A 27,801-nucleotide genomic window follows, 5' to 3' on the forward strand; every position below is an offset into this window, starting at 1 on the left:
TTTGCTTTTGCTGTGGTTTGTCGCTGATAGTCATAATTTTTTGTGCTTTGCATTATTTATGCGCTACTTTTATTCGAGTTACGAACTTGACTTAATAATCAACAATGCGGTACTTTTAATGTATCCTCTCTTTATTCACTCTTTTCTCTCTTCCCTTTCGCATTTTTTTAATATTTATAATTTTGTCTTATTTCCTTTAAGTAATAATTATTTTATTTGTATAGTGGAAGCGCATTATTTTCCACTTGTGTTTGACAAGCAGCAGAAATTCTATCCTCTGTAGGGATTTGCGAGTATTATGCAAACACAGTGGTATTCAAAATATACATATGTATGTATATAAATATATAATAGTCATTGGTTATATCTGGTATATGGACTTGACTGACTCTTTTGATTCAGATGCAGTAATTACCTCTAAGAAACTATATTTACGTCTGTACTATGTTAACCTAGCCGCTTCGTCATTAGCTGAGTTTTCGTTCTAATTGTGGTATCCGAGTATTTGAATAAGGAAAAAGTAGTAGTAAATTAGCACAATGCGGTTACTAAGCTGAAAGTATTTGGAAAATTTTTACACACGTCGTATATGGGGTTGCCATCTACCGATAAAGTAGAATTGGAAATACGCGTGTTAATAAACGTATACTCTTAAAACAGCCTTCTAGAAAGTGATTACGGCCACTGCAGACAGACATATTTGACAATAGAATTGTCAACTTTCCAAAGATATGCATATATATATATTTAAAAATATTCTAATAAAATTCGAAGTTGATGCGGTAAATAGTTTCGAGTCCGAAGAGTGTTTTGAAAATAACGGGACTTTCAAAATTTAATATTTAGATGCCATTAAGAGCACATTGCTGAAAGAGCTAAAGTCTATCCCAAAAACCATGTTTGAGAAATGTTTGGATAATTGGAAGCAGCACTGGCATAAGTGCTTAATATCGAATGGTGACTAATTTGAAGGCGACAACATGAATGTAGACGAATAAATGAATTAAAAAAAAAAAAATAAATAAAAATAAAAAATTCACGTTATTTTTTGAACACACTTCGTATATATACTTCGCATTTTTAAAAAACCTTTTAATTCAGTGTAAGGCTGCCAAAACTTTAAACGCGTTTTTATCGAAACACTGATTTCAGAGTGGGTGAGAAAATTTTTCTGAAATTGCTAAACCGATTGGCTTGAAGTTTTCACACGTACTCCTTAGATATATAGCATAAGATGTTTGATAATAATTTCGATTTTTAAGGCACACTGAAGTGTAAATTTTTTCAAAAAACATGATTTTGTTAGGGATGCCGCATTTTCGTTCAAAATTTTGACGATGCCTTTGATCATTACCTGAATTTATCTATTGCAATTATAAATTTCTTGGTTTTTGGATTTAAGATAATATTAATCACAACACATCTTTCTCGATCGCTAAAAAACGCATTTCGCCATATTTCGCGCTGGTCCGCACTTCCTACAAGCACTTAGTGGCCGCATTGGTTTAGTTTTAACTCATAATAACTTTAGTTACCATGCTAATCTCGTCTCTCCCGTCCTGCCTTGGCTTAACTTACATAATTTACAAATTAAAATTTTAATTATTATTATCTCATTGTTTGCTTATCGGCTTTGAGCTGGCGTCTCTAATGAGCACAAAGCAACATTGCGTACTAAACCCCCCATACCGCCACTCCAGCTCGCCCCTCTCCACCGTCTCCCCACCTCACCACTTCTCTATCACTAGCTACCACTACAACGAAAACTTCTTTGCAACACTACAAAATGTATCTTCACTACCGTTATTTTACAAGTACACGTATTTCGTGTGTTGTGTTGTTGGTTCTGCTGGTTATAGCTTCGAGTTGTCAGCCGACTGTTTCGTTTGTACGTTTGCATATTCATTGCGAAAATCTTAATGAAATTAGCATAAAATTAACGCCTCAACGTTATTTGCAATTCAAAAGCGTTAATTTGGCATTGAGAATTTTCAAGCACCGCGAGCGTTATTTTTCTTTTTTTTGTGCTTCTTCACATTTATTTGCGTAAAACTTTTCCACCATTTTGTCATTATTGCTTAATCGCAATTCGGCATAACCTAAAAATTTACATTTCTTTCGTGACACACCAAAAATTTGTTCTCCTGTATTTAGTGGGTTGTCATTTAAAATGTCACCTGTACATCAAACTGCTGTCAGTCAATTAGTATTTGGAGTCACTGTACATATATCTGTATGTTTGTGTACATAAACATGAAGTGCCACATCTGCCGTTAGCTGTTTTTGCACCTGAGCTACCTACATATAAGTACCTATGCCTCTTCAGCAACTTCTCTCTTCTTCTTCGCCTTTCACGCAATCGCTCGGTGAAACACTTCAAACCCAATTGACTCCATTCATTGGCTCGTTTGCTCAAAGTCTTGGCTTCATTATAAAACGCCACTCATTCGTACATTATAAGCTTTGTAAGAATATTTCTTTTTCTTTTTTCTTCCCGCGGCCCACTTAAGGCGAAAAGTAATTAATTTTAAGATGATTTGCTGCATAATGGCTGATATTTGACGTTAATGTGTCTGTGTATAAGTGGTTTTTCATTACTATGCCGGTGTATTGGTTAGATTATATCATTGGCTTTTAACCAAGTGAATTGCTCGTGTCTTTAGATAATAGTGTACTCGTATAGTCAGTAATATCTACTTCATCGTTTCGCCAAGTTTTGTCTGCATGTCTTAACTAAATTGGCTTTGAGATCTTGGAATTCTATAATGAAACTACTCATTCCTTAAATACGTTTTTCTCTAAAACTATCAGGAAAGGCCGACAACTTTTGAACTGAGATACTCTGTATACGCTAAAAAATGAGTAGAGTGACTTTACAGTTAAGAGCTTTATACAAATCTTTGATATTTCGTATGTTAGTTGAGTTGGGGGGTTGCTCTAAGTTTAGTCTACCAATTCTGTACTTTTTTGGGTATTCAACGAAAGGTAAGATAATCAAAAATTTTAAAATATTGTAAACGATTTCTGATACGGATTGGATCCATATTGATTGACAAAATTCACAAGTTAACCGCACTACATTATGTAGCTTCAGTCTTGAATATTTTTCGACGATTTTTCATTTCAAAATGAGCAAATAGAAAAATATTTATTATCTTTTTTGTAATTTCGGCGAGGATTCAAATTTATTTCAAGCGAATTAAAATTCATGGGACGATTTAATTTCTTTTCTACACTTTATAGTTACGGCTACTTTTTATCGGCCGCAGATATTTATTGCATGTATTTAGCATAGGAAGTCCGTAAAATTTATATCTCAGAACTGCTTCATTTTCCGACATTCAACGTCAGGCAGAGTTTTCGTCAGTTTGAATGGATTTTAAATAAAATGTAACCAAAATCATCGCAAGAGGTCAAATAAAAAATGAAGAAACCCTTCTTATATAACATATATAATTTTACACTAGGAATATAGAAATATTGAGTAAATTCCACTCACCTTAACATAAGTACGTTCCGTGTCGACCAACTCCAAAATGACCTTGCGCAATTTCTCAGCATCGGTAAGCTGACGTGACGGTGTCAGTGCGGCATTCGAGACTGACGATGTGACAGAACCAGTCGGGCTGGATTTACGGGTTTCCTGAGGTGAACGACAAAATCCGGTAACCTTCAATCAAGCGTTTCCATCGACACAAACAAAGTCAACGATGATGACGATGGAAGAAGGTTGATTGATGTTTTTTTGTTTTTGTATTTTTGAATTTTTTTTTCAATTAAATTTTTGTTTGTGCATTTTCGTTTTGGCATTTGTCAATCAATTTAGTAATTTTAATTTTTTTGTTTAATTTAAGTTATGATTTTCAGTTATAATTTAGAAAGTATTTTGGTAGTGATGTTTGTTAGTTGTTTGGTTGGTTTGTTGTAGTTGTTGTAAAAGTAATAGTAGTAGTGTTGTTGTTGTAGTTGTTTTAGTACATTTATTAATTGTTATAAATTTTCATTATATTATTAATTGTTGTTATTTGTTTATTATATTGTAAAACGTGGTGTTTGCAAACAATTCATTTAATTTGGATTCAATACAAGATGAGATAAAAAAGTAGATGAAGAAAGTAAGAAAATTGTGAAGTTAGCAAAAATGTGAGTGGTGTAAATTTGTGCAAATAATTTTCATTATAAAAAAGAGGGGATGGGACAAGTTGCGAATTGTAAAACAAGTGTGACTGACTGCATGGGTCATGAGGAGCGGTTGGCAGCTAATTTAAAAAATCAAATGGTATGTGCTTAATAAATTGAGATTTGGTGACTACAAAGCTACATATATATGTGCACATTTTTTTGGTGTATTTGGTGCGATTGAAATATTTAAAATTATTGTATACATAAAAAGACTCAAACTATACATACTAGGTGAAATATACTTGTACATTTATACATACATATAATTTTTATATATAATTCAAATTTATTCAACTGGAATTTAATTATTTATATTACATTACATAATGTATCTAAATGAAAAATAAGAGACTTATTTGCCTGTAGACACATTCTTTTTTTTCTCTACTCTCATTTCCGACTGAAGAACACCGTGCTTACTAAAATCTATATGCTGATCATGATCCTATTATCTTCTATATATGTATGTATATTCAGTAGCACCGTTATATTGCTCTGCCTGTGTCTGCTATACATAAAATACATTTCTTCAATTTTTTCTAGGGTGATATACGAAAAAAATTCGAATGCGAATAATTTGTCTTGGCAACAGCTATGAGCGGCTGCTGTTAAGGGTTTATATCGATATGTGAAATTCAAAAAATCGATTTCTTGTTTTGCACACATGCTGAATGTACATATGTATATATTTAAGAATGTTCTCTAAAAATTCATAAACGTTTAACAGCCAAATAGTTTCGGAGATTCGGTCTTATTTGTATGAATTTCTAACTTAGTGTAATCGGCATCTAAACTTTAAACGTGTTTTTTTCGAAACACTGTTTTCAGAGTCGGTGAGCAAAATTTCTCAAAAATGATTAGATAGACCGATTTGAAATTTTCACATTAGCTCCCTAGATATATTTGATCATTATTTGTCATGTAATCATCGAAGGAATTTCGAGCTTCAAGCCACACTGACTGCTAAATTTTTTTACAAAAAATTTCAGTGAAAGCTCATATAATGAAAGTGTTTTGAGGGCAAACTTGTCAGCAAGATCTTTCCTTTGCTCCTTTAGCATAAAGAATCTCACCAATAATAGTGAAATGGAATAAGAGCTTGTGTTTGATGTAAAGAGCAACTTCAGGTGTGTGTAAATTAATTATTGAAATCACTACTGTAGTAATTCAATTGCAATGATTTACTTTTAAATATAAGTTAGTACACACAATAAGTATAGACCCTCACATATCGCTAGGCAAAGCTCTACACTCCACCACAATGCAACTCTGCTCGACATTAAAGTGCTTTGTTGCCATGACATTTCCAATTCAGTTTGCGGTTTCGTTGGGCTCTCAAACCCCTCCGCACAAAGCCGGAAGCAAGCGGTGGTTGACAATCGCTTGGTCGACAGTGTAAATAGAAGGTGTTTAATACGCATTTTTGCGGTTAGAAGGGGTCGGCAACAAATGCGACAATAGTAGGGGGAGCAACAGCATGCGAAGACGAAGTGCATTTGACACTGACAGTTGATGCCTGCCAGGTTGGCTGGAGGTTAGGGGCAGCAACATACATGACACAGGCTGCATACGTTCAAGACAGGTCGACAGTTTGACGTTCGAAGCTTACTGGTTGCGTTGTGTGTGTGGCATACTTGTACCTCTGACTGTAATTTTGGATTGCTACTCCAATACAGTGGTGTTGTTGTGCTTGTTGTTGTTGTTGTTGTTGTAACAACACATTACAACGCTGTCACTTTACAAGCCACCTTCTTCTACTTAGGCGCATACACATACCTATGCATATTTGTGCCTCGTTTGCCGCAACATCCTTCGCTTCCTTCACTGATTTTGGCATAATATCCCACGTACGGCACACAAAAACAAAAGCAAAGCCGTTTCAGCTTTTTGTCAGTCAACATTTATGCGAGCGCGCACAATTTCCTGCTCGAGTGCGATGTGGAATGCATTCATTGTGGTCCACAATCATTCGCATGACTCATATGTATAACACATGCCACATGCCGCCCGCCGTTTGTTTGCGCTCCACTGCCTCTTGGCATTTTTCCTTTTACGCTTTTTCATTATGTAAATGATTTGCGCGCTTTGTTTCTGCAGCTTTGGCGGCATTCATTTGCATAAGCTGCCGCTGGAGCTTCCTTCGCTTCTTTCATGCCGTCGCTCTTCTGCGCGCCAGCAACAAGCCGCGATTGCGTTGCGATGCGATTGTCATCCTGCCGCTGCGGTGGCGCGTAAGTGACAGCGGTAGCTTGTTTGGCGGCGACGTTGTCGTCGGTAATAGTGAGCGACTGCCTTGCTCTTTGCGTTCTCTGTCTGCCAGGAGTTCACACCGAAAAAGCTGCTGCTTAAATTGCACAAATGGATTTGACAAAAAAAAAAAAATGCATAATACATAAATATGTCTGTATGTATGTATATTTGCTTGTCTAATCGTGTTGGTGCTCGGTCTCCTTGGTACACTTGCTTGTAAACCTCAACTTGAGATTAGAGTATCCACTTTAGATAGTAGGCTCTTCTGCTTTTCTTTAGCCTATGGTTTATATTTTTCTTTATCCGTCCGTTAGAGGTGCTGCCACATGGCATATATGATATTTTACTATTGTATGTATCTCGGTTTATCGGCTTTATTCTTCCACTTGAGTTTTGTGCGTGTGTGTGTGTGTATGTAAATATTATGTGTGCAAGGTTCACCTATTTAGTAGAGTGTCATTAAAGAAAGTGGACTCTTCGCTGGCTGTCAGTACTTTTATGTAGTCCTTGATAAATGCATAACTTTACACTGAAAAAAAATATATTTGCATTTTTCAATGCAACGTTTTTTGATAATTCACAGATGATCTGTAGACATCGGTGTCTTTTTCTTGATAATCCAAAAATGACCTATAGAATTACATAGATTAGTTAGAAACTCTGTTTTTATACTCTTATCTGAACATAAGCAAAGAGAATTGAACTGGAAAGCTTGAAAAATATTAAATTTTATAAAGTCCGAAACTTCTCACGGTAAAAATTAATATCGATACATAGAACGCGAAACGAAGATTAAAGCAAATCCATTCTCATGACAAATAGGTCTACAAGTATGTAATCGAAACGGACACCGAATTTATATTAGACCAAGAACTGTAAACGTTTTCTACGACTTTTTCAAAGTTAAATAGGCATAGACACATCAAAAAGTTATGAGGGATACTTCTGCGGATCTTCAGATTTTGTGTCAAGTTCTTATCGAATATATAATATTCAACTAATTGAAGTCTCCATAAGTAATTTCTTCGAATCACTGAGTGTATTTTTTATTTTATAAAAAAAGTGTAACTGTGAAGGGTATTATTAGGAAGAGACTGCAGAAGTGGTCTTGGTTTTTAATTGCCGAATCTAAGCGTATATAGTTGACCACTTAAGACTATAGTTCAAGACCGCTCAAAAAGCTTGAAAAGTTATGAAGCAAATTTTCTAATTTTTATATTACCTCTTAAACTCATACATATATTCAAGACAGAAATTTCCCTATTCAAATCGGTTACTCTAATAAAGATCGCTAAGAATGAATAATAATATTTGTTAATGTTGGGAAAGTACTAAACTTATAATCGTATTCTGTGGTTACCAAAGTGTGTTGTCTCCTGAGATTTCTCAAAGCTATTTAAGTAACTCAGCTCAATTTTCTTTTCACCTCCATCGTAAAAATTGCTGCACCGTGTACGCACACCTAAGCCGCGATGAAACACTTTCAGGAAGGTTTCATTTTATCATTCAGCATAACAAAGAGCATTTGGTGGCTTTCTTTGTTGCCATTCAGCTCAGCCGCTCAGCCGCTCACCTGTACGCTCCTGCGACGCTACTTACGAGGAGATTCATTTGTTCACCTTTTATGCGTTTTTTTACTGTTTTTTTTTTGCTGTCCTTTGCGATTTTTTGAGTTGTTTTTGTATTTTATATTTTCAAATTTCTCACTGCAATATTGTTGTTGGCAGCCAAGCTGCATGGCTTATGTTGTACACTTTTATCCTTGATTCTATTTTAAAGGATTGATGCTCGAGCACACTATAAGTGAGCGAGTGAGTGAGTGAATAGCGAGTAAGTGAGCCAAATTTAAATTGTGCGATAGTGGTTATGTGGCGCAAAAGGTCCTTGAGGTGTACGAGGTACGAGGCACGAGTGTACCTATAGTACGCAGGCGAGGTCCTTGTGAGTAGAACACAAACAAAAAACTAAATTTGTAAAGCTTAACTCGCTTTGCGTAGCTGCTGACGCCGCTCGCCCTGTCATCTCTATGTCTCTCTCTCTCTCTCTCTCTCTCACTTTCTCTGGAGGTATGTGCATGTGTGTGTGTCTGTTGGTGAACGCATGTACCGGTCTGTTTGTATAGCCTTTTGACATTTCGTTGACGTTGTGGCAAATTTAGTGGCACTTTTGTAAATTTATTTCACCCGCTTACTGGCCTGTGGAAATGGCTGTTGCAACGTAGCTGCATGACAATCCTATTCTTGTTATTATTTCATTATGGCTTTGAATGGATAGGTGACTGTTTTTTTTGTCTATATATTCTTAGCAGCTATTGAGGAGGAGCGCATTTCTTTCTTTCTTTTTTGTTCCGTTGTTTGACGAACGACTGCTTGAAGTAAGTTGCATTTTGGCTGCGCTTGAGTATTAAAAATACAAATGTCCTTTCGTGTGCGCAGCGAAGGACATCTTAGCTGCTGTGGCCTTTGCACTTAAGTTTCTCTGTGTTTCCCACTGTGTAAACGTAAGTGTGTGCTTAATTGTGTGAACTGCGTCGCAAAATGTTAAAGTGTATTGTCATTAGTTGGCTAAGGAGGCAGCATGAATGGAGTGGTAGTAACAAAGGTGAACATAATTTTTAATTTCATGCATTCATAATAAAAGAAAAATAGTTATTTATGGTGATCTCAAGGTGTTGTCCATCTCTTGTATTTTCTTTGCCTTGGCGAATTATCTTGAGATCTCATAAATAATTTATTTAGAACGAGACGGGCTGAGAGCGGTATGAAAGTTATTAAAGTTTGAGTCTCTTACGAAATGAGAATTTTTTTAATTCCCTCGACGTTGCTTTAGGCAAATATGCTGCTTTTGAAGTATGCATCAGAAAGCTATATTTTTTATTATACATTAAAGTTATTCGCTTATAAATATATGGAACTCAATTGTCACTTAAATTGTTCGAGTTTTTCAGTCAGACTGGGATCAGCCGACAATTTAGGGTTATGTGTCGTAAGAGTAGAAAGTACGCGTTATTATTCATCATCATCGGTTACTGGTTGCATGCAGAACATAAATATGGTATGTTGGGGTCGAGTCAGAATAAGTACGAGTTTAACCTGCTACAGTATCTAGAAAAAAGTTGCGTAAGAGTCACTCAAGATTTGCGAGGCTACTCAAGCTCTTCTTCTGCTATGGGTGATGGTTTGAACTCTAAGAACGCGTTTCATTGGGAGCGTGTTAAGTGCTTGTCGGAAGTCCGTTAAGTCCGCAGTCTGGTCAGTAAGTTATCGTCGACGAAATCAGAAAATGTTCTCTTGACGATACTGGATGCGTATCCGTTCGAAGCAGATGAATGGGAGGAGTTCGTAGTGTAGGTTAACTGGAAGCGTACGGTCCTCACTGTGTAGGTGTTTGATGGTAGACAGTATTATGGGAAGTTCAGTATTCTGACAGGTCTGAAGTTTCTTCACGACCATACCGATGCTTGGTAGTTAAGAACGACCTGTCGATTGCCTTATATGTTGCCAAGAACATTTTTGTGTATTTTTCCTCGTGCTGCCAACTTAAGGGTTTGGTTTCATTGCTTCAAGCAGCCTTTGCAAGGTTTTCGGGTTAGTGTTTCTACTCAAAGAACCTTTACTTAGTAAAAGCTACCAGGCGATCAATATACTATAAGAGTGCTGCATATATATGTACATATATCTGGTAACGGTACTTAATTTGCTATGAAATTTCAGATGCAGGTGATAGGCAAAACCTGTTCGTGACGAACGCAATAGCATTATAACATTTTATCGCAAGCATTTTTATTATGAAAAAAAAAATGTTGGTTCGAGTTTTTTTGTTTTCTACTAAAATAGTGAGGTTATAGTACTTGTGAGCAGAGTGATTTGTTCAGAATGCATGTCTTTAGCTAGCATAAATAATTTAGGAGTTAAGGAAAATGTACTCGACATTATCGTGTAAGCATTAGAGAGATAGGCTGAAGAGCTTTCTTTATGATCGGATTGTTGCCAAACTTGAACGAAAATACTTGAATTTGAGCAAATGTTTTCAAATTATCATCCAGCTGCCTTCTTCCTAAGGTTTGTCTCTCTGCGGCATGCGTCAGGGAATAAGTTACTTAGTTAATCTTGCGGCTAACAGATCTATGCGGCTTCTGATTGTAAGTGAAGATTGGAACAAACGCCCGACAAAGCTATTAAAGATCAATACACATTTCTATGAAACTTTATAAGATTTTTGGATGTTTATAGCAAACACAGTGTCAATTTTGAATTCACAAACATCGTTGGTATAGTGGATTATTGAAAATGGAGTTAGAATTTAAATTTCTCTAGTCAATGCTCACATTACTCGTCACTGTTCAGTAAAAAACTTATTACATTTTTGTGTAATTATAGTGCCATTGTAAATTATTTTATATTTATATCACACAAACTAAAATTTTTTTCCTCAGTTTTTCTTTTCTTTTAGCCTAAATGTAGGCAATACTTTACATTTATACTTTTCGTAATTTCAACTAAGCCATTCACTACATATTATTTGTGAGGGGTTGATCGAGAAAGATGGATTAAAAATTATAGAACATATTTACACTTGCCATAAATTCTGTTACAAAGTGCAAAAGCATGCAGCGAGTACAAATTCGCTGAAAAAGTGTTGTTATTTGCATGCTATGTTTACTCATATATAATTGTCAGTTCAGTGTTTGCTTTCGCTTATGAACAATGGAGTGGGGAGCTAAAAAAATCGTAATGCGCAAGTTCAATTTATGTGATTCTCAACAAAAAAAAAAAAAAACGACGCGCTTGAGCCAAATTAGACTTAACAAATGCAAGCGACATCTTCAGTGGCTCGCGGTACACGGCCAAGAAAGTATGCTTTTTACTGATAAAACAATTTTTACTGTTGAAGAAGTTTTTAACAAGCATGATCACCATCCAGCTACTGTAATGGATTGGTGGCGAGCCTCTTGCAAAAGGCTGTTCGATGTCGTGCATTCAATCCTCTAGCAAATTTCTGCTTGAGCACCAATATTCCTGGTTTCATAACTGAAACTCATTGGCCATCTGGAAGTTTAGATTTGAAGCCATTCGACTACTTTTTGTGGTAAGAGTTGAAGAATTTGGACTGTCGAATATCCCACAGAAATTTCCTGAATCTCAAAAAAACTTTGGTTCGTGCATTGTCGTCAATGCCATACACAATATGCGTGCTGCTGCTGATAAATGGCCGACTCGTGTGAGGGCTTGTGTGAAAGCATAAGGCGACCATTTCAAATAAAACTGAACTTGTAACAGAACTTATGGCAATACTAATTATAACACTGTAATGTAATTTTAAGGGGACAACTCTCTATAGATAGATATTGAATATGCATTGCCGATAATAAAAATAGGTTGTCGTATTTATATGGAATATATAATGTATTGAATGTGCTCACAACGATATTTATAATAAAAAGTTAATAAAAATATAATTCGAAGTAAAATAAAGCGTGCAAAGTCAACATGCAGTATATACAAGTGCATATGAACGTATGGAGAATGGCGACAAACTGAAACAATACAGAAGAATGCAACAACAAAATAAAATAAAATTTGAATGTTTATGCAATTCTCACCCAGTTTTGAAATACTTAAAGACAATTTTGCACATACCAGGAGCCACCAAATGAACGTGTGAACCCATGAGTATATACAGGGACACATATATATGCGCATATGCTACATACATATATACACATTAACGCAACAGCAAGCAACGCACACAAACGCACACATACTAGAACGCCCGCAAATGCTAAGTTATGGAGCAACTTGCAGATTAATTTTATTATTTTTTACTCGATTTTATTTCTCTTTTTAAAACTCTTAAGTTTTACGTGCAATTTTCCGGCACATGTGCGTCTACAACAACAAAAACAGCCATAACCACAATAATAGCAACAACAGCTATAAACGCAGTTGAAAGTTCATTCTGTTGGCAATCGGCAACAACTTTATACTTCAGACTTGTGTGTTGGGCGCTCGGTGCTTGCAGTTGTTGGTCACATATTTATACACATATGCACATATACATATATGGGTATGAGTGTGTCTGTGTTTGTGTGTTTATGAGCATGGCTGGGTGTGTGTGTTTGAGTGTGTGTATGCATGAGAGATCGTTAGCCTTACACGTACCTGCTCTGCGGTCTTGAGTAGATTCTCAATTTCGAAACTGCTCGTACGTGAGGTCGGCTTGGTGGCGACAGCGACCATTTGTGCTGGTGTCGGTTCAACGGATGACGGTGCCGGTGAGCTTTCGGCCTCAGGTGAATATAAATCTTTACCGGTGCCATCTGTAAAGGAAAAATGTATACAAATAAATGAGCATAATGAAGAGATATACATATCTAGATAAATATATACCAACCACATACAAGCAAACATGTGTATGTGTGTGTAAAGTGCGGGTGGTGGCAAATGGACTTTGGAGTTGAAAGCAAGTGGTTGCCCAAAGTGCAGATCTTCGCATGCTCATATATATATATTTTTGCCGCTATACATTGGTTTTGTATATACAGCTATATGTATGCTTCGTGCGTATATTTGTAGTTTGGCAAATCTGGCATTGTTGGTCAACGCCTGTGCGCAATGTGTGTTCTGAAAAGTTTCTTTAAATCTCCACAAATCATGAAAATACTACTTAACTCAACGCAACTTAACTTAACTTCACATAATAAATAAAACTTTATAGAGCCGTTAACTTGCCACATGGGATTTGTTAAATATACTACTTAAATAAAAGTTTTTAGTATCAAAACGATTATTTCGTGTATAAACGTAACATTTATTTCTGTTTTTATTATTATTTTTATATATATATTTTTTTATTGGATAGCAGTATAATCTTTTGGTCTTCTGTTTGTGATTTCACGAAGGTATGAGAACCGCTAATTAATGTTTTCTGTTTAACAACGAACTATGTATATATTATTATTATTATTTTATTTTGGATCTAAAAGAATAGATGGATTCCAATTGACAATAGGTTCTAAAATATAGCTCTAACAAGAAAAAACGTAAACTTCTTCTGAACCGAGGTTATTACACCCTGCGCATTTGCAAGTTCTTCCGAGCCTTATTTTTAATATAAACAATCTTCAAGTCGAATTAAGCTTACTTAATATGAAAAACAGATCTTTTATGAAAATTTTTGTCTTCATTTTCATTAATCAATTTGTATGGCAGCTATATACAATAGTGCTCCGATCTGAACAATATGTTCGGATATTGTAGATTTGCCTTCAATAATAAACTTAATAATAATAATATACCCTGGTCGGAGTATCAATGCTGACTTACGTGTCTCTGCTAGTTTCATTTATGAGAGATGTAAATAATTTAAATATTAAGTCGTTCACTAAGTAATTTCTGTTATTGGCAAAAAAGCTTTTTCGTAGCTAACTTCACCCTTAACCGCTTTACCGTAATTTATTTGAACAGCTAATATAGTAGGGCATATTTTTTTTAAAATTTTATTGGAATAGTGTTTGTTTAGTGCCCTATCAAAGAAGGAAGATCAAAAACAGCATTTCTGACATATTTTAGAGTTTTTTTTTTATTAAAAGGGTAAAAATGCAGTTCAAGCAAGGCAAAAATTATGTTGTGGGTATGGAGAAGATGTTTTGACCAAACGCCAATGTCAAAATCGGTTTGCAAAATTTCGTTCCGGCAATTTCGATTTTTAGGATGCACCAACGACTGGGATTTGCTTATCAGACGTCAAAGATGTGATAAATTTTTTAAGCGCAATGTAATTTTCGATGAAAAGTGGATTGTTTACAACAATCTCAAGAGCCAGAAATCATGGTCTAAAAGGGTGGAATCAGCTAAACACACTTAGGAAGCCAATGGTCATCAAAAAAAAAATATATATATATATACCTATATGTTGTCTGTTTGGTGGAATTTCAAAGGCATCGTTTATTTTGAGTTTTTTCCCCGATAACAACACGATTAATTCCGAAGTTGAGGTATTGCATCAAAATGGAGAATATATAATTTCATAAAATGTTTTACACAATAAAAAATCGTATTTAAATTGCTTTAAAAAAAGAAATTTCTGAGTGAACCACCAATAGTAGAAGAATTCGAAAGAGCAGAAGCTTAATACCAACGGTTGCTATCAGCTCACTTTTTTCTCTCTCTCGCCAATAGAGCTTGGATCTTCAAGTTTTCTTTAACAATGTAACAATCTGTTATTATATTTTTACATAATTACATAAGCTAGGCTTCAGTTTTTTTTCAGATTTTTTTTTTAGTGTAATCTACCTTCACCATACGCACCTATGCCGTAATCGTCATCACTTGGAAAACAGTAATTAGTTTTGCCTCATATATATTTTACACGCAGCCATACACACATGCACCCGCAGCATTGTAATTACTTTAAAAGTGCGCTGGTGTGCAACTTCCATCCCTTCCAAAGCTAGCACTACTTCCATTTTATTTATTTTCTACTTTATTATTTTCCTACACATAACATACTTCACTTTTTTTGCACTCTTTCTTCTACACAGCTACTCGCGCACCTGCCTGAAATATTTACCAGCAAATATGTGTGCTTGCAACCGCAGCTACAGTGCATTATTTGACAGTCTTCGAGGCGTTGGTATCGCCTGGCGGCGCATTGCCCATATGCCAATGTGCTTTTAGGAGCAGAAGCATTCGCCACTTGCTAGTACATTTTTAGTGCTCCGCAGTTAGTTGCATGTCAGTTGGCGCTTAATGCCGCTTATACAGTTAAGATAAATGCCACATTTCGCCACGCTTAATGATGCCACACCAACTACTAACTCTTCGCCGGCTTGCAACAACTTTAGCGTTGCAACGTTATTTCAGCACGCAGCAAGAAGCTGGGAAGCCCACTTTCTCTTTCTCTCTCTCTCTCCTTCGCTCTCTCTCTATTTAGCTCTAAAAATAGCATATGCTCGTTTGTGTGTGTGTGTGTACTCATATGTATGTGTGTTGCAAGCACTTCTGGATAGTTGGACGAATATGTTTACCGCTGAATTTGTTGCATTCTTGCATGCATGTAAATAAGTGCACCGCATTCAACTTAGCGTTATTTTAAATTTACGCTCATTCGTGTGTTACTTATTTAGCATGTTTAGTTGTAATTTTAGTATTTTTTATTTTTGCGTGAGTAATGCACGTAAATAACGGTGTTAAGTTGGAGAAGTTTGTCAGTGAAATGTTGTTCGAAAAGGAATTTTAAGCAATTTATTTTTTTATTATTTTTTTAAAAAGCCCAGAAAGTTATGTTTCTTCTACAAATTCTTTAATTTATTTGTCGAAGTATGACCCATCTAGCAGAAATCGTGTTGTATGATCTTCACCGATCAAAATTGTAATTCAATCTTCAAGGAAAGAATTTACTATTTTTTACTATTTTGTTAGGCTGCTAACATTCAGGATGTACATAAACTTCAATTACAGCTTGGCAATAGTGGTTTTGCTTAGCAAAACCAAACGGTTTATTTTTCAACTATATTTTATTTCAACTCAACTCACACAGTTGTCATTTTTTAAACTTTTTTTAATTTCCTTTTTAAATAACCACTTTTTCCAAGTTTTGAAATATACTTCTATCAGTGAAAATCGTTGAATTGCACCAAAATATTCTCCAGCCAAGACATTTTTCCAGTTGTTGAGCAGAGAATAGTTGTTGTAGAGTACACTTAACACTTTTTCACTAAAAATTAATTTTTTTTTCTACAATTGTTCATATACTTGTAAATATGCATATTCCCAAGTACTTTGAATAATATATATCGGCAATTATTTTATCGTTTTCAATAACCTTATATTTTTATGTTTAGAAATGAACATACAACGTACATTCTAAATTACTATTGAATTTTTTAACTTGTCTCGACACTTTTATAATATACAAGTACATTAAAACAGGTACGAAAGCGGCATACTAGAACATAAAATATTTAATCCCTGAGTACACATCTTCCATAAAAGCCTCCCAGCATTTTGTTTATACTTTAGTACTTATGAAATTTTTCTTGCTAAAATAATTCAGGAGCGCTCATAGATAGATAGATTCCCATAGAAATAAGTGCCTAAAATTTTAGACTTTGTTCAAAATATTTATAATTTTGAGATCTCGGGTTTATTTATTTAAAGAAAATAGAAAGAATGCAAATGGTAAAAGTTAAAACCATGGCTACTAAGCCAAAAATGCAAAAATAATTGCATTTCATCACTATTAAATGGGTTAGTATTCAATTTCGGGGTCCCATTATGGCCATTTTGACAAACGGTGTGAGTTCCATTACGCTTCGTGATCGTGTGGGCCATACGTGAGCTCGGAGGGGGCATTCTCCTTATGCAGTCATAAAAGAACGAGTCAGCGTCTTGCCTTCAGTAAGTCAAGGTGCGTGGCTCGTTTCGCACCCACAGCTGGAAACCTTTCCGGCGAACAATTTTCAATATTGTCTAGAAGCTTACGAGTTAGTAAATAATATAATACTAGTATTCATTATTTGGCACGCACAACTACAACCATTGAGGTCAACTGCTAGCTGTAATCTAAGTTCATAGCAGATTTGCGATGGGTTTCAGAAGACTTGTCAGTAAGTAAAGTTTCAACAGATTTTCAGAAGTTTTTTGCAAACTCAAAGGGCTGGTCCAAGTATGATTTCGCAATCAAGAATTTGAGACCTAAAAAATCTTGGATTCACACAGCAAATGGTGGTCCACTTTAACTAAAGAAAATAAGAAATATGCTTCTTCTGATCGCATTTATTGTTTTCAGCGTGTCATTTTAGCAAGCTAGATTATTGCTTTAATCTGACAAAAAGTTAATTGAGCACTGAAATGCAATAAGATTATGTAAAAGCTTTATTAAAAGACGCAGTTGGTGTCCTTGCGCTAAGCCGGAACTATGGATGAATCAATATTTTACTGAATTCATTACCAAGACACTTAAAGTTTCATTAAATTTCTATAACAACCTAAGTAAATACAAAGCTTCAGCGATTAATCAATATGGGAAGTTATATTTAGTTAACGGCTCTACATGGCATATAAGTGACATATTTGATAGCGAACTATCTGATGTCGCATGATAAATGAGTAACATAAAATTTTCATAATTAAAATTTGTTCTAAATATTTGGCTCTCATAGTGAGCTCCCTATATTTAGGTAGTAGAACAGCAAGTTTCTTCATATTATTAATTTATTACTATTAATCTTAGGAATTGTTACAATATTTCTTTTAACTGTTGCTGATTTGTTGTTTGTTTGAGTTGACTATTTCAAAATATTTTTAGTTTACTCGTATAAATAAAAAACTACTAATCAAATAACAATTTTTTTTTGGTATGCTTATCTACTGGTACACTCTTTTGTTATGCATATTTAACCTATTGATTTTTTAATCTTGAGCTTTTAGACCAAACCCTTAGCCATTAATCCACTCTGCCAAACTACTATTTGCTTTTCGAAAATTTACGCATACCAACTTTTTACTATGTTTCCTACGCTAATCCCGTCTGCTAATCAAATATTGATTTTTGAATCATCAAAAAGTGTATACTCGTATATGTATATGTACACGTAAGCCCACATAAATATGGTACATACATACTCACACACATAGTATAAATGTGCATACGTATTGGTTATTCCACTTTGACCAACAGTTCGCTGAAATTTTAATGAATACATTTTCGCAATTTCAGCGAATTACTGCTGGACTTAACACAATCAAGGAGCATAACGCCACCCCTCTTAGCCAGCCGGCTGCAGCGCAAATCGCACACAGCTTTCACGGCGTTGCCAGCTGATGCAGCGCTAACCGAATTTACTGCCGCGCTGCTATTTGATGTTTGCTGCGTGAAAGTACACTGCTGGCTATAAGTTTTTATTTCGGTGTGTATGAATTTGTTTGTGTGTGTGTGTAAATCTATATGTGTGTGCGTTTGCGAGCGCGCGTCATTTTATTGCAACTTCATTGCACTTTGACAGTTGACATATTTTTAATCTATTTATGCAAGCAGCAAGCGAATAAGCCACGTCACTATAGTTGCGGCAACATAGCACGCATAAGCTGGGAAAACACAAGCACACACACACACAGACATAGCATATATATACATATATATTTATATAAGAGTTTGCTTGGGCGTTTCATAAATATTTTTATAGCTAGTTTATATATCTTTTTAACCATATATATATATAGATATATATATTTGTGCATTATTGTTTGTATATTTGTACTTACTCCAACCTGGCGCCGGCACGATTAAACCGGATATCATCTCCTCGCTCATTACGGGCGGATCCGATGGTGGCGGTGGACAAACCAATGAATCAATCATGTCATCAGTGACGCGCATAATGCCAACTAGATCTGGTGGCTCAGTGCGTGATGAGCTGAAAAATTGCAAAAATTGCAAAGCATTAAAAAAGAAGAATGAAGACTTTAAAATAGTTTTATATGCAGCGGTAGATCTGTTTACGTATAGAGTGTGAGTATATATTTATAAGCGAACGAGTTAATAGATGCTAGTTTGCGAGAGTGTAACTTGATGTGGTGGCGATGCGCGGAGTTAATAATATATGATTAGTTGTGGTCATTTTCTTAAGTAGCTCTTCGATATTTATAGTATATATTTTCCAAAGTGTGAATCACCCATATGTCCTGTTTTACCATAACAGTATAAGTAATACAGGGCATATGTGTGATTTATATATGTGGCTGTTTCTCTTTAAATGTGTAATATAATGCTAGAACAATGCGTAGAACAGGGCGTATGAGTAATAAACATTTGATACTCGAAGGTGAAATTACTCATACGCCCGCCATTACCTTAATAGCTTTCATTGCAGTAAAGCTAGTAAATGGCGCTGGAGTAAATACATATTCTAGTGTTGCCTCTTTTAATGTACAATACAGGTAATGCTAATAAGTAACCCATGGCGTATGACTAACGAAAATATCATATTCAAAGCGAAATTACTCATACGCCCGCTATTACCTTAATAGCATTCATTAGAGTAAAGGGAGTACATGGCGTATGAGTAACATATAATAGATATTCTGGTGTTTAGTCTTTTAAAGTGCATAATAATGGTAATAAGTGGCCCAAGCCGTATGAGTAACAAGCATTTGATACTCGAATGTGTAATAACTCAAAGAAATAATTTTAAATTAATTTTATTATTTAAAAAATAAAATATTAAAACGCGCTAGTATAAATGTGAACGATGTAGATCATAATTTCTTTTTGAAATCCGAAAAAAATTCTGTGTATTTGTAGCAGGGTGATAAATAAATAAAAATTATATAATATTAATGTTATTTGGACATCATTCAATCGAAAGTAATTTTTTAAGGTAATTTAAAAGTATCAATAGTTGGGTCCAACAACTTTAGGAGAACTATTTTTATACATTCCGTGAAATTTTCAACATTTAGGGTTGAAAATTATCCGAAAAGTTTTCTAAATCATAAGAGTAAATAAATTTTAATTTTTGTAAGCAAATTCTAAAAATATTATTATAATATTTTAGAATGCCGAACTTACTTCTATAATTATGGAAAAATTTGAAAAATTGCTGACTGAAGTAGAAAAATTATGATATCAGTAGAAAAAGTGGGAGTTTGTCAAACTGTTAGAGCGATTGAATCTAGGTTAGAGCGATTGAATCTAGGTATATACTCGTCGGCTTTAAATTTTAAAAATTGTCATTCAATACGAAAAAAGACAATTTTATTTTTAATTCAAGCATTTTAAACTAAGCATGTTTCAATTATTATATTGATAATTATATTAAGACAAAATTTTATTCTTCGATTTCACTTCTAACCAGATTTCAGACGATTCCGGAGCAAACTTGCACTAATTCTCAAAATCTTTCTAAAGAAAATTTTTAATTTATTTATCTTTTATTAAAAATTTACTTAATAATTTTATAAAAGATTTTTAAATACTTTTAAAAAGGATTGATTTCTAAACAGTTTATAAGGGTTGCGACTTAACTAATATATGTTATATAAATTCCAGCCTTAATGTAGGCAACATTTTTTCCTGCCATTAAAATTGTGCGTGTTCAGTCAACAACTGCGCAGTGGACCTTTCGCTAACGGATTACTTTTGCTTAAATTTTTTGTGCAGCCAGTGCATTCGGAAAAAATTAGCGTTTATATAAAATGTCAGAGTTTCTGACATATCAACTTTGTAACTCAATTGCTTTGTGTGACTGCGTCTGTTACAATTAATGAAATAACAAAAGTAAGTTAATTTAAACAGCAGAGCGTCAACTAAAGTTATGCACAAAAAATTAAAACACAATTACAAATTGCAAATGCTTCAATTAGATTTCTTGCGGGCAATAAATTACTTTCGAATACCAGAAATAGCAGAAAAAAGTGAACGGGCAACGGGCAAAATGTGTAGCTCGAAAAAGCAGTAGCTCATTTCCATTTTGAAATAGTTTCCTTGTTCAATTTGCGTTTGTATTTTCCAGCATATTAATTTTTTTTTGCATATCATGTACTTTAATTATAAAATAAGTGCCAGCGAGTGATTTAATGATAAAAAAAATAACAAGGTTATTAGTGTAATAAAAACAGTAAGCCAATGGCTTTAACGCAGCGGGCTTATATGTGTGTAGTTAGTTAACAAATTCTGGCGAAGTGAAAGAGCAAGCATGCGGGGTATTAAAAAGTGTTGCGGGAATGTTAACATTTGTACCGCTATAGACGCTTTGAGCTTTGTATGAAACTAAAGGCAAAGAGCGTTGAGGCTCAATTTGTATAAAGCGGCTTTGTCACCTTGACTATTGGTTGGTTTGATCTAATTTACTTTTCTATATACTTATTTGTTTTTTGTTTGTTACATCGGATATTTGACACACTTTATAAAAATTAAGAAAGAACTCTCTATTCTATGCAAAATTAGAACTTCTTCTAAAGGGCGAGTTGAACATGTTCCTACTTTCTTATTCCAACTTATTGCTTCTATTAGTTAGCTAAACTTTGGACTCATCCTCTCTCGCAGGTTGTATTAAATTCTGTATACCTAATTAAAAATTGTCAATACCCTATTTACTTAAGAGCTTGTCAATGTGTGTGTGATTTCTAAGTTTGTAAGGTTGCTGTTTGTATAATAAGATAACTGTGTCATTTTACAGAAAAATACTGAGCTAATTAATAAAAGGAGAAAAGTATTCATATGATGGTATAGAACTAAGTTTAAAACTTCAGTGACTTAGCTCCAAAGCTCATTTTATAGGTTTGTTATTATGATACTTATTGCTATAAACTATACATATTTGTTGCTCGAAGTAGCCGCAAGCACTACCAACTTGACATATATTTTCAGAGGCTCACAACTTCAAGAGATGCTATAACAATTGTTGCAAGTTGTTTTTTTTTGTATAGAGTAAGGTATAAGTTCACAGAAGATTGGGGAGAATGGAAGTGACACAAAAACAAAGAAAAACAAGAAACTTCGGTTGTACGAAAGCTATAATAGCCTTCTTAGATGCATTGCATAGCATAAAGGCGTGTAAAAAGATCTTAAGCTTGATTTTAATTGGTTAAATTAGTTTATACTGCTGGATGTTTTGGTAATCCGATAATTCATTAAAATAAGTTGATTTTTTCAATGCACCGATATAAGCGATTATGACGAATATGCAATTTTTCTGAGAGACAAGGATGTGCGCAAACTTTAGATCGATATCTCGAACACTGAGCGACTAGTTCACATACATATGTATATACAGACAGACGGACATGACTAAATCGACACAACTCGTCACGCTGATCATTTATACATTTATGTTTAAAGTGTCCAATGTTTTCTGCTGGGAGATATTAATTTCGTGGCTACATTAATATCCCTGTTCAGGGTATAAGTATTCATATGTCAATAAGTATGGTGTTGCTTTCATAAGGAAGTGGAGTAAATACTTATTCTATAGTCTTTCACCATGACACATATTTATGTAAAAAGAATCGTGTATATGGAACAGAGAAAAAACAAACTTTCCCTGCATAGACTGTTGTCGGTTTGTTACAATGAAATGTTTTTAAACTGAAAAAAACAAAAATTGTATGTCACTTTGATGGTGATAATTGAGGCGTAATGCAAAATCTTATGATTAATAAAACTATTCTATATGTAGCTATGAACAATTTTTCATTTCACATTTTTATCAAATAAATAAATTATTGAGTAATCTAAACAGGCGGCAACTTTTGAAAATGTAGAAGTATATTCAAACTGTAGCTTGTTAAAACTTCTTTGATTTTTTTATTGAAATGGTGCGCTTATTGTATTTTATCATTCAGTATTCATTTTATGACATTACAATTTTTAAACAGGTGGTAAGCTTTTACAAAAAAAAAAAAAGAAAAAAAAAAACAAAAACGTATGACACCTTGAGGTCTTTTAAATTTTCTCATTTCATATAGATATTTTTTATTAAAAATTGTCACCAATAATTTTTAAATTGTGATAAATAAATTGCCTCATGCGCCGTGTATACGATAAAGAGGCAGCAAAAATACTTCGCATCCCTCATTATTAATTATATATATTAATTATATATATAATATATGGAAAACATACGTGTCAGATTTATTTCGGTGTGAGATCCTCTTTTATCGGCAATAATGTTCTCGCCTTTATTCGTAAATAATATTTTCACTGTATTGAATAGTTAATTATAGTATTATTATTTAATGTTTATCATAGTCACAGAAAAGCGTGGGTGGAACTACTGGTATACATATATGTACTCGTATATTTTAATTGATGCTATACACACAATTGAAGCGTGTCGGTATAAGATTTTTACTACTCGTAAAATATTTGAATCTTTCGTCAAATTAATGTCGAGTAAAAGGAAAGAAAGAGTTGGTTGTTGAAGACACAAAAAGGAGAGTTCACCAAACATAATGGTGAACTCTCCTTTTTGTTCTCCTAAGTCAATAATTCATTTTGAACCATAAATCAATTATGTTTAAAAAAAGAGGAAGAACTTAGAAAGGCTTTTGGTCTAGATAAGACTATTAGTCGAGGTCAACCAATATAAATTATTTTTGAGGGATCCACCTAGTGTGAAATATTTCTTGAAATTAATGTTTATTTTTAGCATATTTTGATAGTTTAAACCTTCAAAAATACTAAACTAAAATTGTAAATGAATATTTCAAATACTTTTTGAGTTATAGGCTTCTAAAGTGTAGGCGCTCAGTAAAATCATTCTCTCAATTTATTTTTAAACGTGTTTTTCTCGAAACGGTTCGTTTTCGCATTCGCTTTAGTGATTACTCGGTATCATATGATGCAATCGCTATAAAAACCTGTATTAAACTTGATGTTATTGTTAAAGGTCTCAGAGTCATTCGTATGGCTACAATTTTAATCGAAAAAATTTAAATGACTCAGTTAAAAATTGAAGGTAGAAAAGAAATAGTGTAATATGAAGCTCACTAAAATTTTAAGAGTTGAATATTAACCATAACCTAACAAAATACTTTTTGGTATACATATATATTTGCAAATTTACAACTGAAATTCAACAGCAAAGTTAATAAGCAAACAATCTCCCAGTTTTCAGTTCACTCTATTAACAATCCTTTTCCAATATTTCGTAAAACTGTTATGTCAAGTAAACATAAACCATAAGCCGCATCAACTGTAAGCTAAGCGAATGAAAAGAGTCAAGATAATAATGCCCAATTTGTAAATGAGTCAATTCATGTCAAAATTTGACAAATATTTATTTCAATCACATGTCATGATGTTCATGATAGGGATGACAGTTGCACCCAATATCACTAGAAAGTTTGCGGAATTGACATCAACAAAAATTGCTGAAAAATAAAATGTTCAATGAATTAGAAACTACTTCAAAATATTTTTGATTGCTGCCTATGAAAACTAAATCCATTTAAAATAACATCCATAAACCTGTTCCAAAATAAAGAAATTTTTTCAAGCGCATCATTATCGAGTATCGATAATCGAAAGTGCGTACAAACCCATCGCTAATATCGTTATCTGTTCACTGCGTTGACAGCTGCGTTGCCTGTTTATGCCAGCACAATTAGGTGTTATGTGTATAATATTGTGTCCTGCCGTTGCATGAGTTGGTCACGTGGCAAAACAAATACTCGCCATGAACAATGCTAAACTGAAGTACTAGAGTAGAGCAATGCGTAAATACAAAATTTACATCAAAAATTACCAACATTGGTGGCGACAGCAAGCGAAAGCAAATAATGCAATGCAATTGTCGAAATGAAAATGCTGCACAGTGGGATGAGCTCAAATAATTTTAGAGCAAAATTATTTTCGGTTACAATTATTGGTAGTGAACGAACACTTTTTGTAGGCTGCTTAACGGAAGCAGAGCTATGAAATTATTTAGTTTCCTAATTTTTCTTTATACTTCATTCCATCTGTTGTTCAAAATAGGAATATATTAACATATTTATATTCTGAAAGCCTTTGCACTTATTATTCATCACTAAATCCTTTAAAAACTACCTGATATGGACATCTTGGTACAACTCTGGAAGTAAGACGCAGGGTTTTATTTTGTCCGAACTTGATTTTATATAGATTTCCGGGTAATTAATATATGGACTGCGCCTCAGTATCTCCGACCAAATTTCGGGCAGAAAATTTTTGTGCAAGAAATGTTAGATTTAGGATAACCTTCACTACTAAGAAATTTAAAAATAATTCAAAAAATATTTTTTTTTCGATTAAAAAATCTGCTAGTATTCATTATCATTACTGATCAAGGCTCTTATACCTACTCATCTCGGAACCACTTTCCCGGGGTAAATCTACTTTTTGCAGATCTCGCATTTTGATGTCAAAATCGCACTTAGAGGTAAATTAAACGGCTATTCTCATTCAAGGTAGACTATATGACTGCATTTACAGTTGAATATCGATTTTTAGTATACCCAAAATCACTATGCACAGGTAGTAGGCGGACTCTTTCATCCACAAACTCATGTTCGAGCGTTTCCTGTCATTGAATTTTGATATGTTTTATGCGGCCACGATGTTGCACGAGGGATTTCAGCGTCGACGTAATCAACTCATTATGGCAATGGTTCGCTTTATGCAAAACCGCAGTTTGCAATATTCAACACTTAATTTTCCCATCCGCTGCGGTGCATTGTGTGAATGTTTGTGTTTTTGACATCAATGAGGGCCACAGCGCCCCAGTTGCAGGTGTATGGCTGGGTGTATAGGCGCGTTGGACTTTTGTTTGAAAAGTGCCACGATTTGCGGCTTTTCATATGCACCGCTGCCGTTGGCACTAACCGAAGCTGATAATTACACTGATGTCTATTGCATTGACATTTATGGCAGTACTGAATATAAATATGCGTTGTTTTATTTGTGTAATCGTAAAATGGGTGTACTTACGCAGGAGTTATGAAATAGAGTCATGAAACGGTAATAAATAAGACAAATAAATTACTTTCCGCTATTCTGAAATGAGAGTTTATGAAAAACTAGTTCTTTTGATCGTTCAGTTTGTATGGCAGCTATATGTTATAGAGACTCTAACTTAGGGACACATTCGCGTATGTACAGACGGACTAGACAGACCAGCTAAATTGACTCAACTCGTCATCCTGATCACTTATATATGAATTTTATAGGGTCTCCAACGTGTCGGTTTAAGTGTGCAGTGTATAAAAATGTGAAAGAGACTGACCACGCCCATTTTTAAGTGCAAACTCATAACCTAATCACTATTCGACCAGCTTAAACTAAAATTGGTGCAGAAAAAGATCTTGATATCTATAGGTTACAGTCTGAAAATGAAAGCTGCGAAGTCGGACTACAGCTACGCCTACTTTTCTGTTGATATAATTTGAAGATATTGGTATCAAGCTTTGCACAAATAGTGCCTTTAAAGTGTGGCACTTTTCGTTTGAACATGAACGGAATCGGGATAAAAATTTTTAAAACCCCATATGTATCGGTTAACATGCGAGATATGTTAGTTATATTAAAATTGCGATAAATCTGATAATAATGTGGCGAACATAGTGATAAAATCGGCTTACCCCAGCCCTCGGCCCCTACACACATAATATTATATTTCCAAACTTGCGTCGTATTCGTATATATCAGTCAATATGTAAGATATCTTAACAAACTTATGTGCAAATATTGCCTTACGTTGTTAATGTTATTTGATGCCTAAAATGGGAGAAATCCGTCCAAAATATACCTCAGGCCCATATACAAGATACCAAATGTATCGGTAAGATATTTGAGATATTTTCAATAAATTATGATGGGATCTTTAGCTGATAATAATATTTCGAGGTGCTGAACCCGAATAAAACCGGTTAACTACTACCCTAAACCTCCTATTACTAATTTTTTAAAACCTCCGGTTGACTTTATAGCACAATATTTTTGCTAATATCTTGAGTATGTAGTTTTATGACGAAATTGGTGAAATGCACTCAAGATATGCCTCAGGCCATATATACTAGTTATAACGATATTCGTTATTGTAGTGAATTTTATATAATATTTATACCAAAATGTGTGAGTTCTCTTAATAAAATTGGGTATACACATCTTCACCTAACCAGGATGGACCGGAATGTATATGCATACGGAGAAAGATTGTTTTTACTATATCACTTCTGAAAATATAATATTTGAAGGAAATATGAATTTGAGAATATTGCTTCAAGCAGCCACTTGAGGGTACAACCCAGCTCAACTTGTATTAATTAGTTATACATACCTCCTCTTAATCACCTAAAGAATTTTTTAATACACTCACTTGACGACGACGCGTATGGCATGAGTTAATCTCAATTTCCATGATTTGTAATATTTCATTGAATTACCCAAGATACTTCAAGCGAATATTAGCAGCAAAAATTAATCATCGGTATAATGTTTTGTAGTTCAGCACTTACATACACATACATAACGGCACTTAACCTTGCCAAATGCGTGTATTGGTTTGCTCATTCATTTATAGTTCTCTCCAAATTTCGGCATTCATTTCGTCGCCGTCTTCGCAATTTGCTGCTCCTATGAGAGCCGCATACTGAAGAAATTGCATGCACGTTTAATAAGAATTTCATGAGTTTGACAAACACACACACATATATATATCCACTCACGGTCACACACACACCCACAAGTCGACGCGTGGAACTTATTAATCAATGGCAACTAGAAAACACTTAAGTGACTCGCAAGTAGCAACCCAATTACACATAGTTCAGGTACAAGAGAGCTATAAAAGCTGAGCAACGGTAATTGTAAGACTTAGCAACTCATAACTCGTATGAGTTTAGGGTA

General features: G+C 34.3%; 1 protein-coding gene across 16 annotated transcripts in view; it reads right to left on the bottom strand.

The window, feature by feature from the left end:
• sif (still life) overlaps positions 1-27,801 on the bottom strand; it is a 378,461-nt gene that overhangs the window by 48,393 nt on the left and 302,267 nt on the right. For 11 of the 16 annotated variants that reach the window (XM_070111162.1, XM_070111161.1, XM_070111164.1 and 8 more), the window contains 3 exons: positions 18,699-18,850; positions 12,594-12,751; positions 3,500-3,670 (listed from right to left, as the gene is read on the bottom strand). In XM_070111162.1, coding sequence (XP_069967263.1) covers positions 3,500-3,670; positions 12,594-12,751; positions 18,699-18,850 — 481 coding nt within the window. The remainder of the gene's footprint in view (positions 1-3,499; positions 3,671-12,593; positions 12,752-18,698; positions 18,851-27,801) is intronic. The other 5 variants (XM_070111165.1, XM_070111160.1, XM_070111156.1 and 2 more) reach the window with 1 other exon arrangement.

Source organism: Bactrocera oleae, chromosome 6 (genome assembly GCF_042242935.1).
Source record: "Bactrocera oleae isolate idBacOlea1 chromosome 6, idBacOlea1, whole genome shotgun sequence".
Classification (NCBI taxonomy): domain Eukaryota; kingdom Metazoa; phylum Arthropoda; class Insecta; order Diptera; family Tephritidae; genus Bactrocera; species Bactrocera oleae.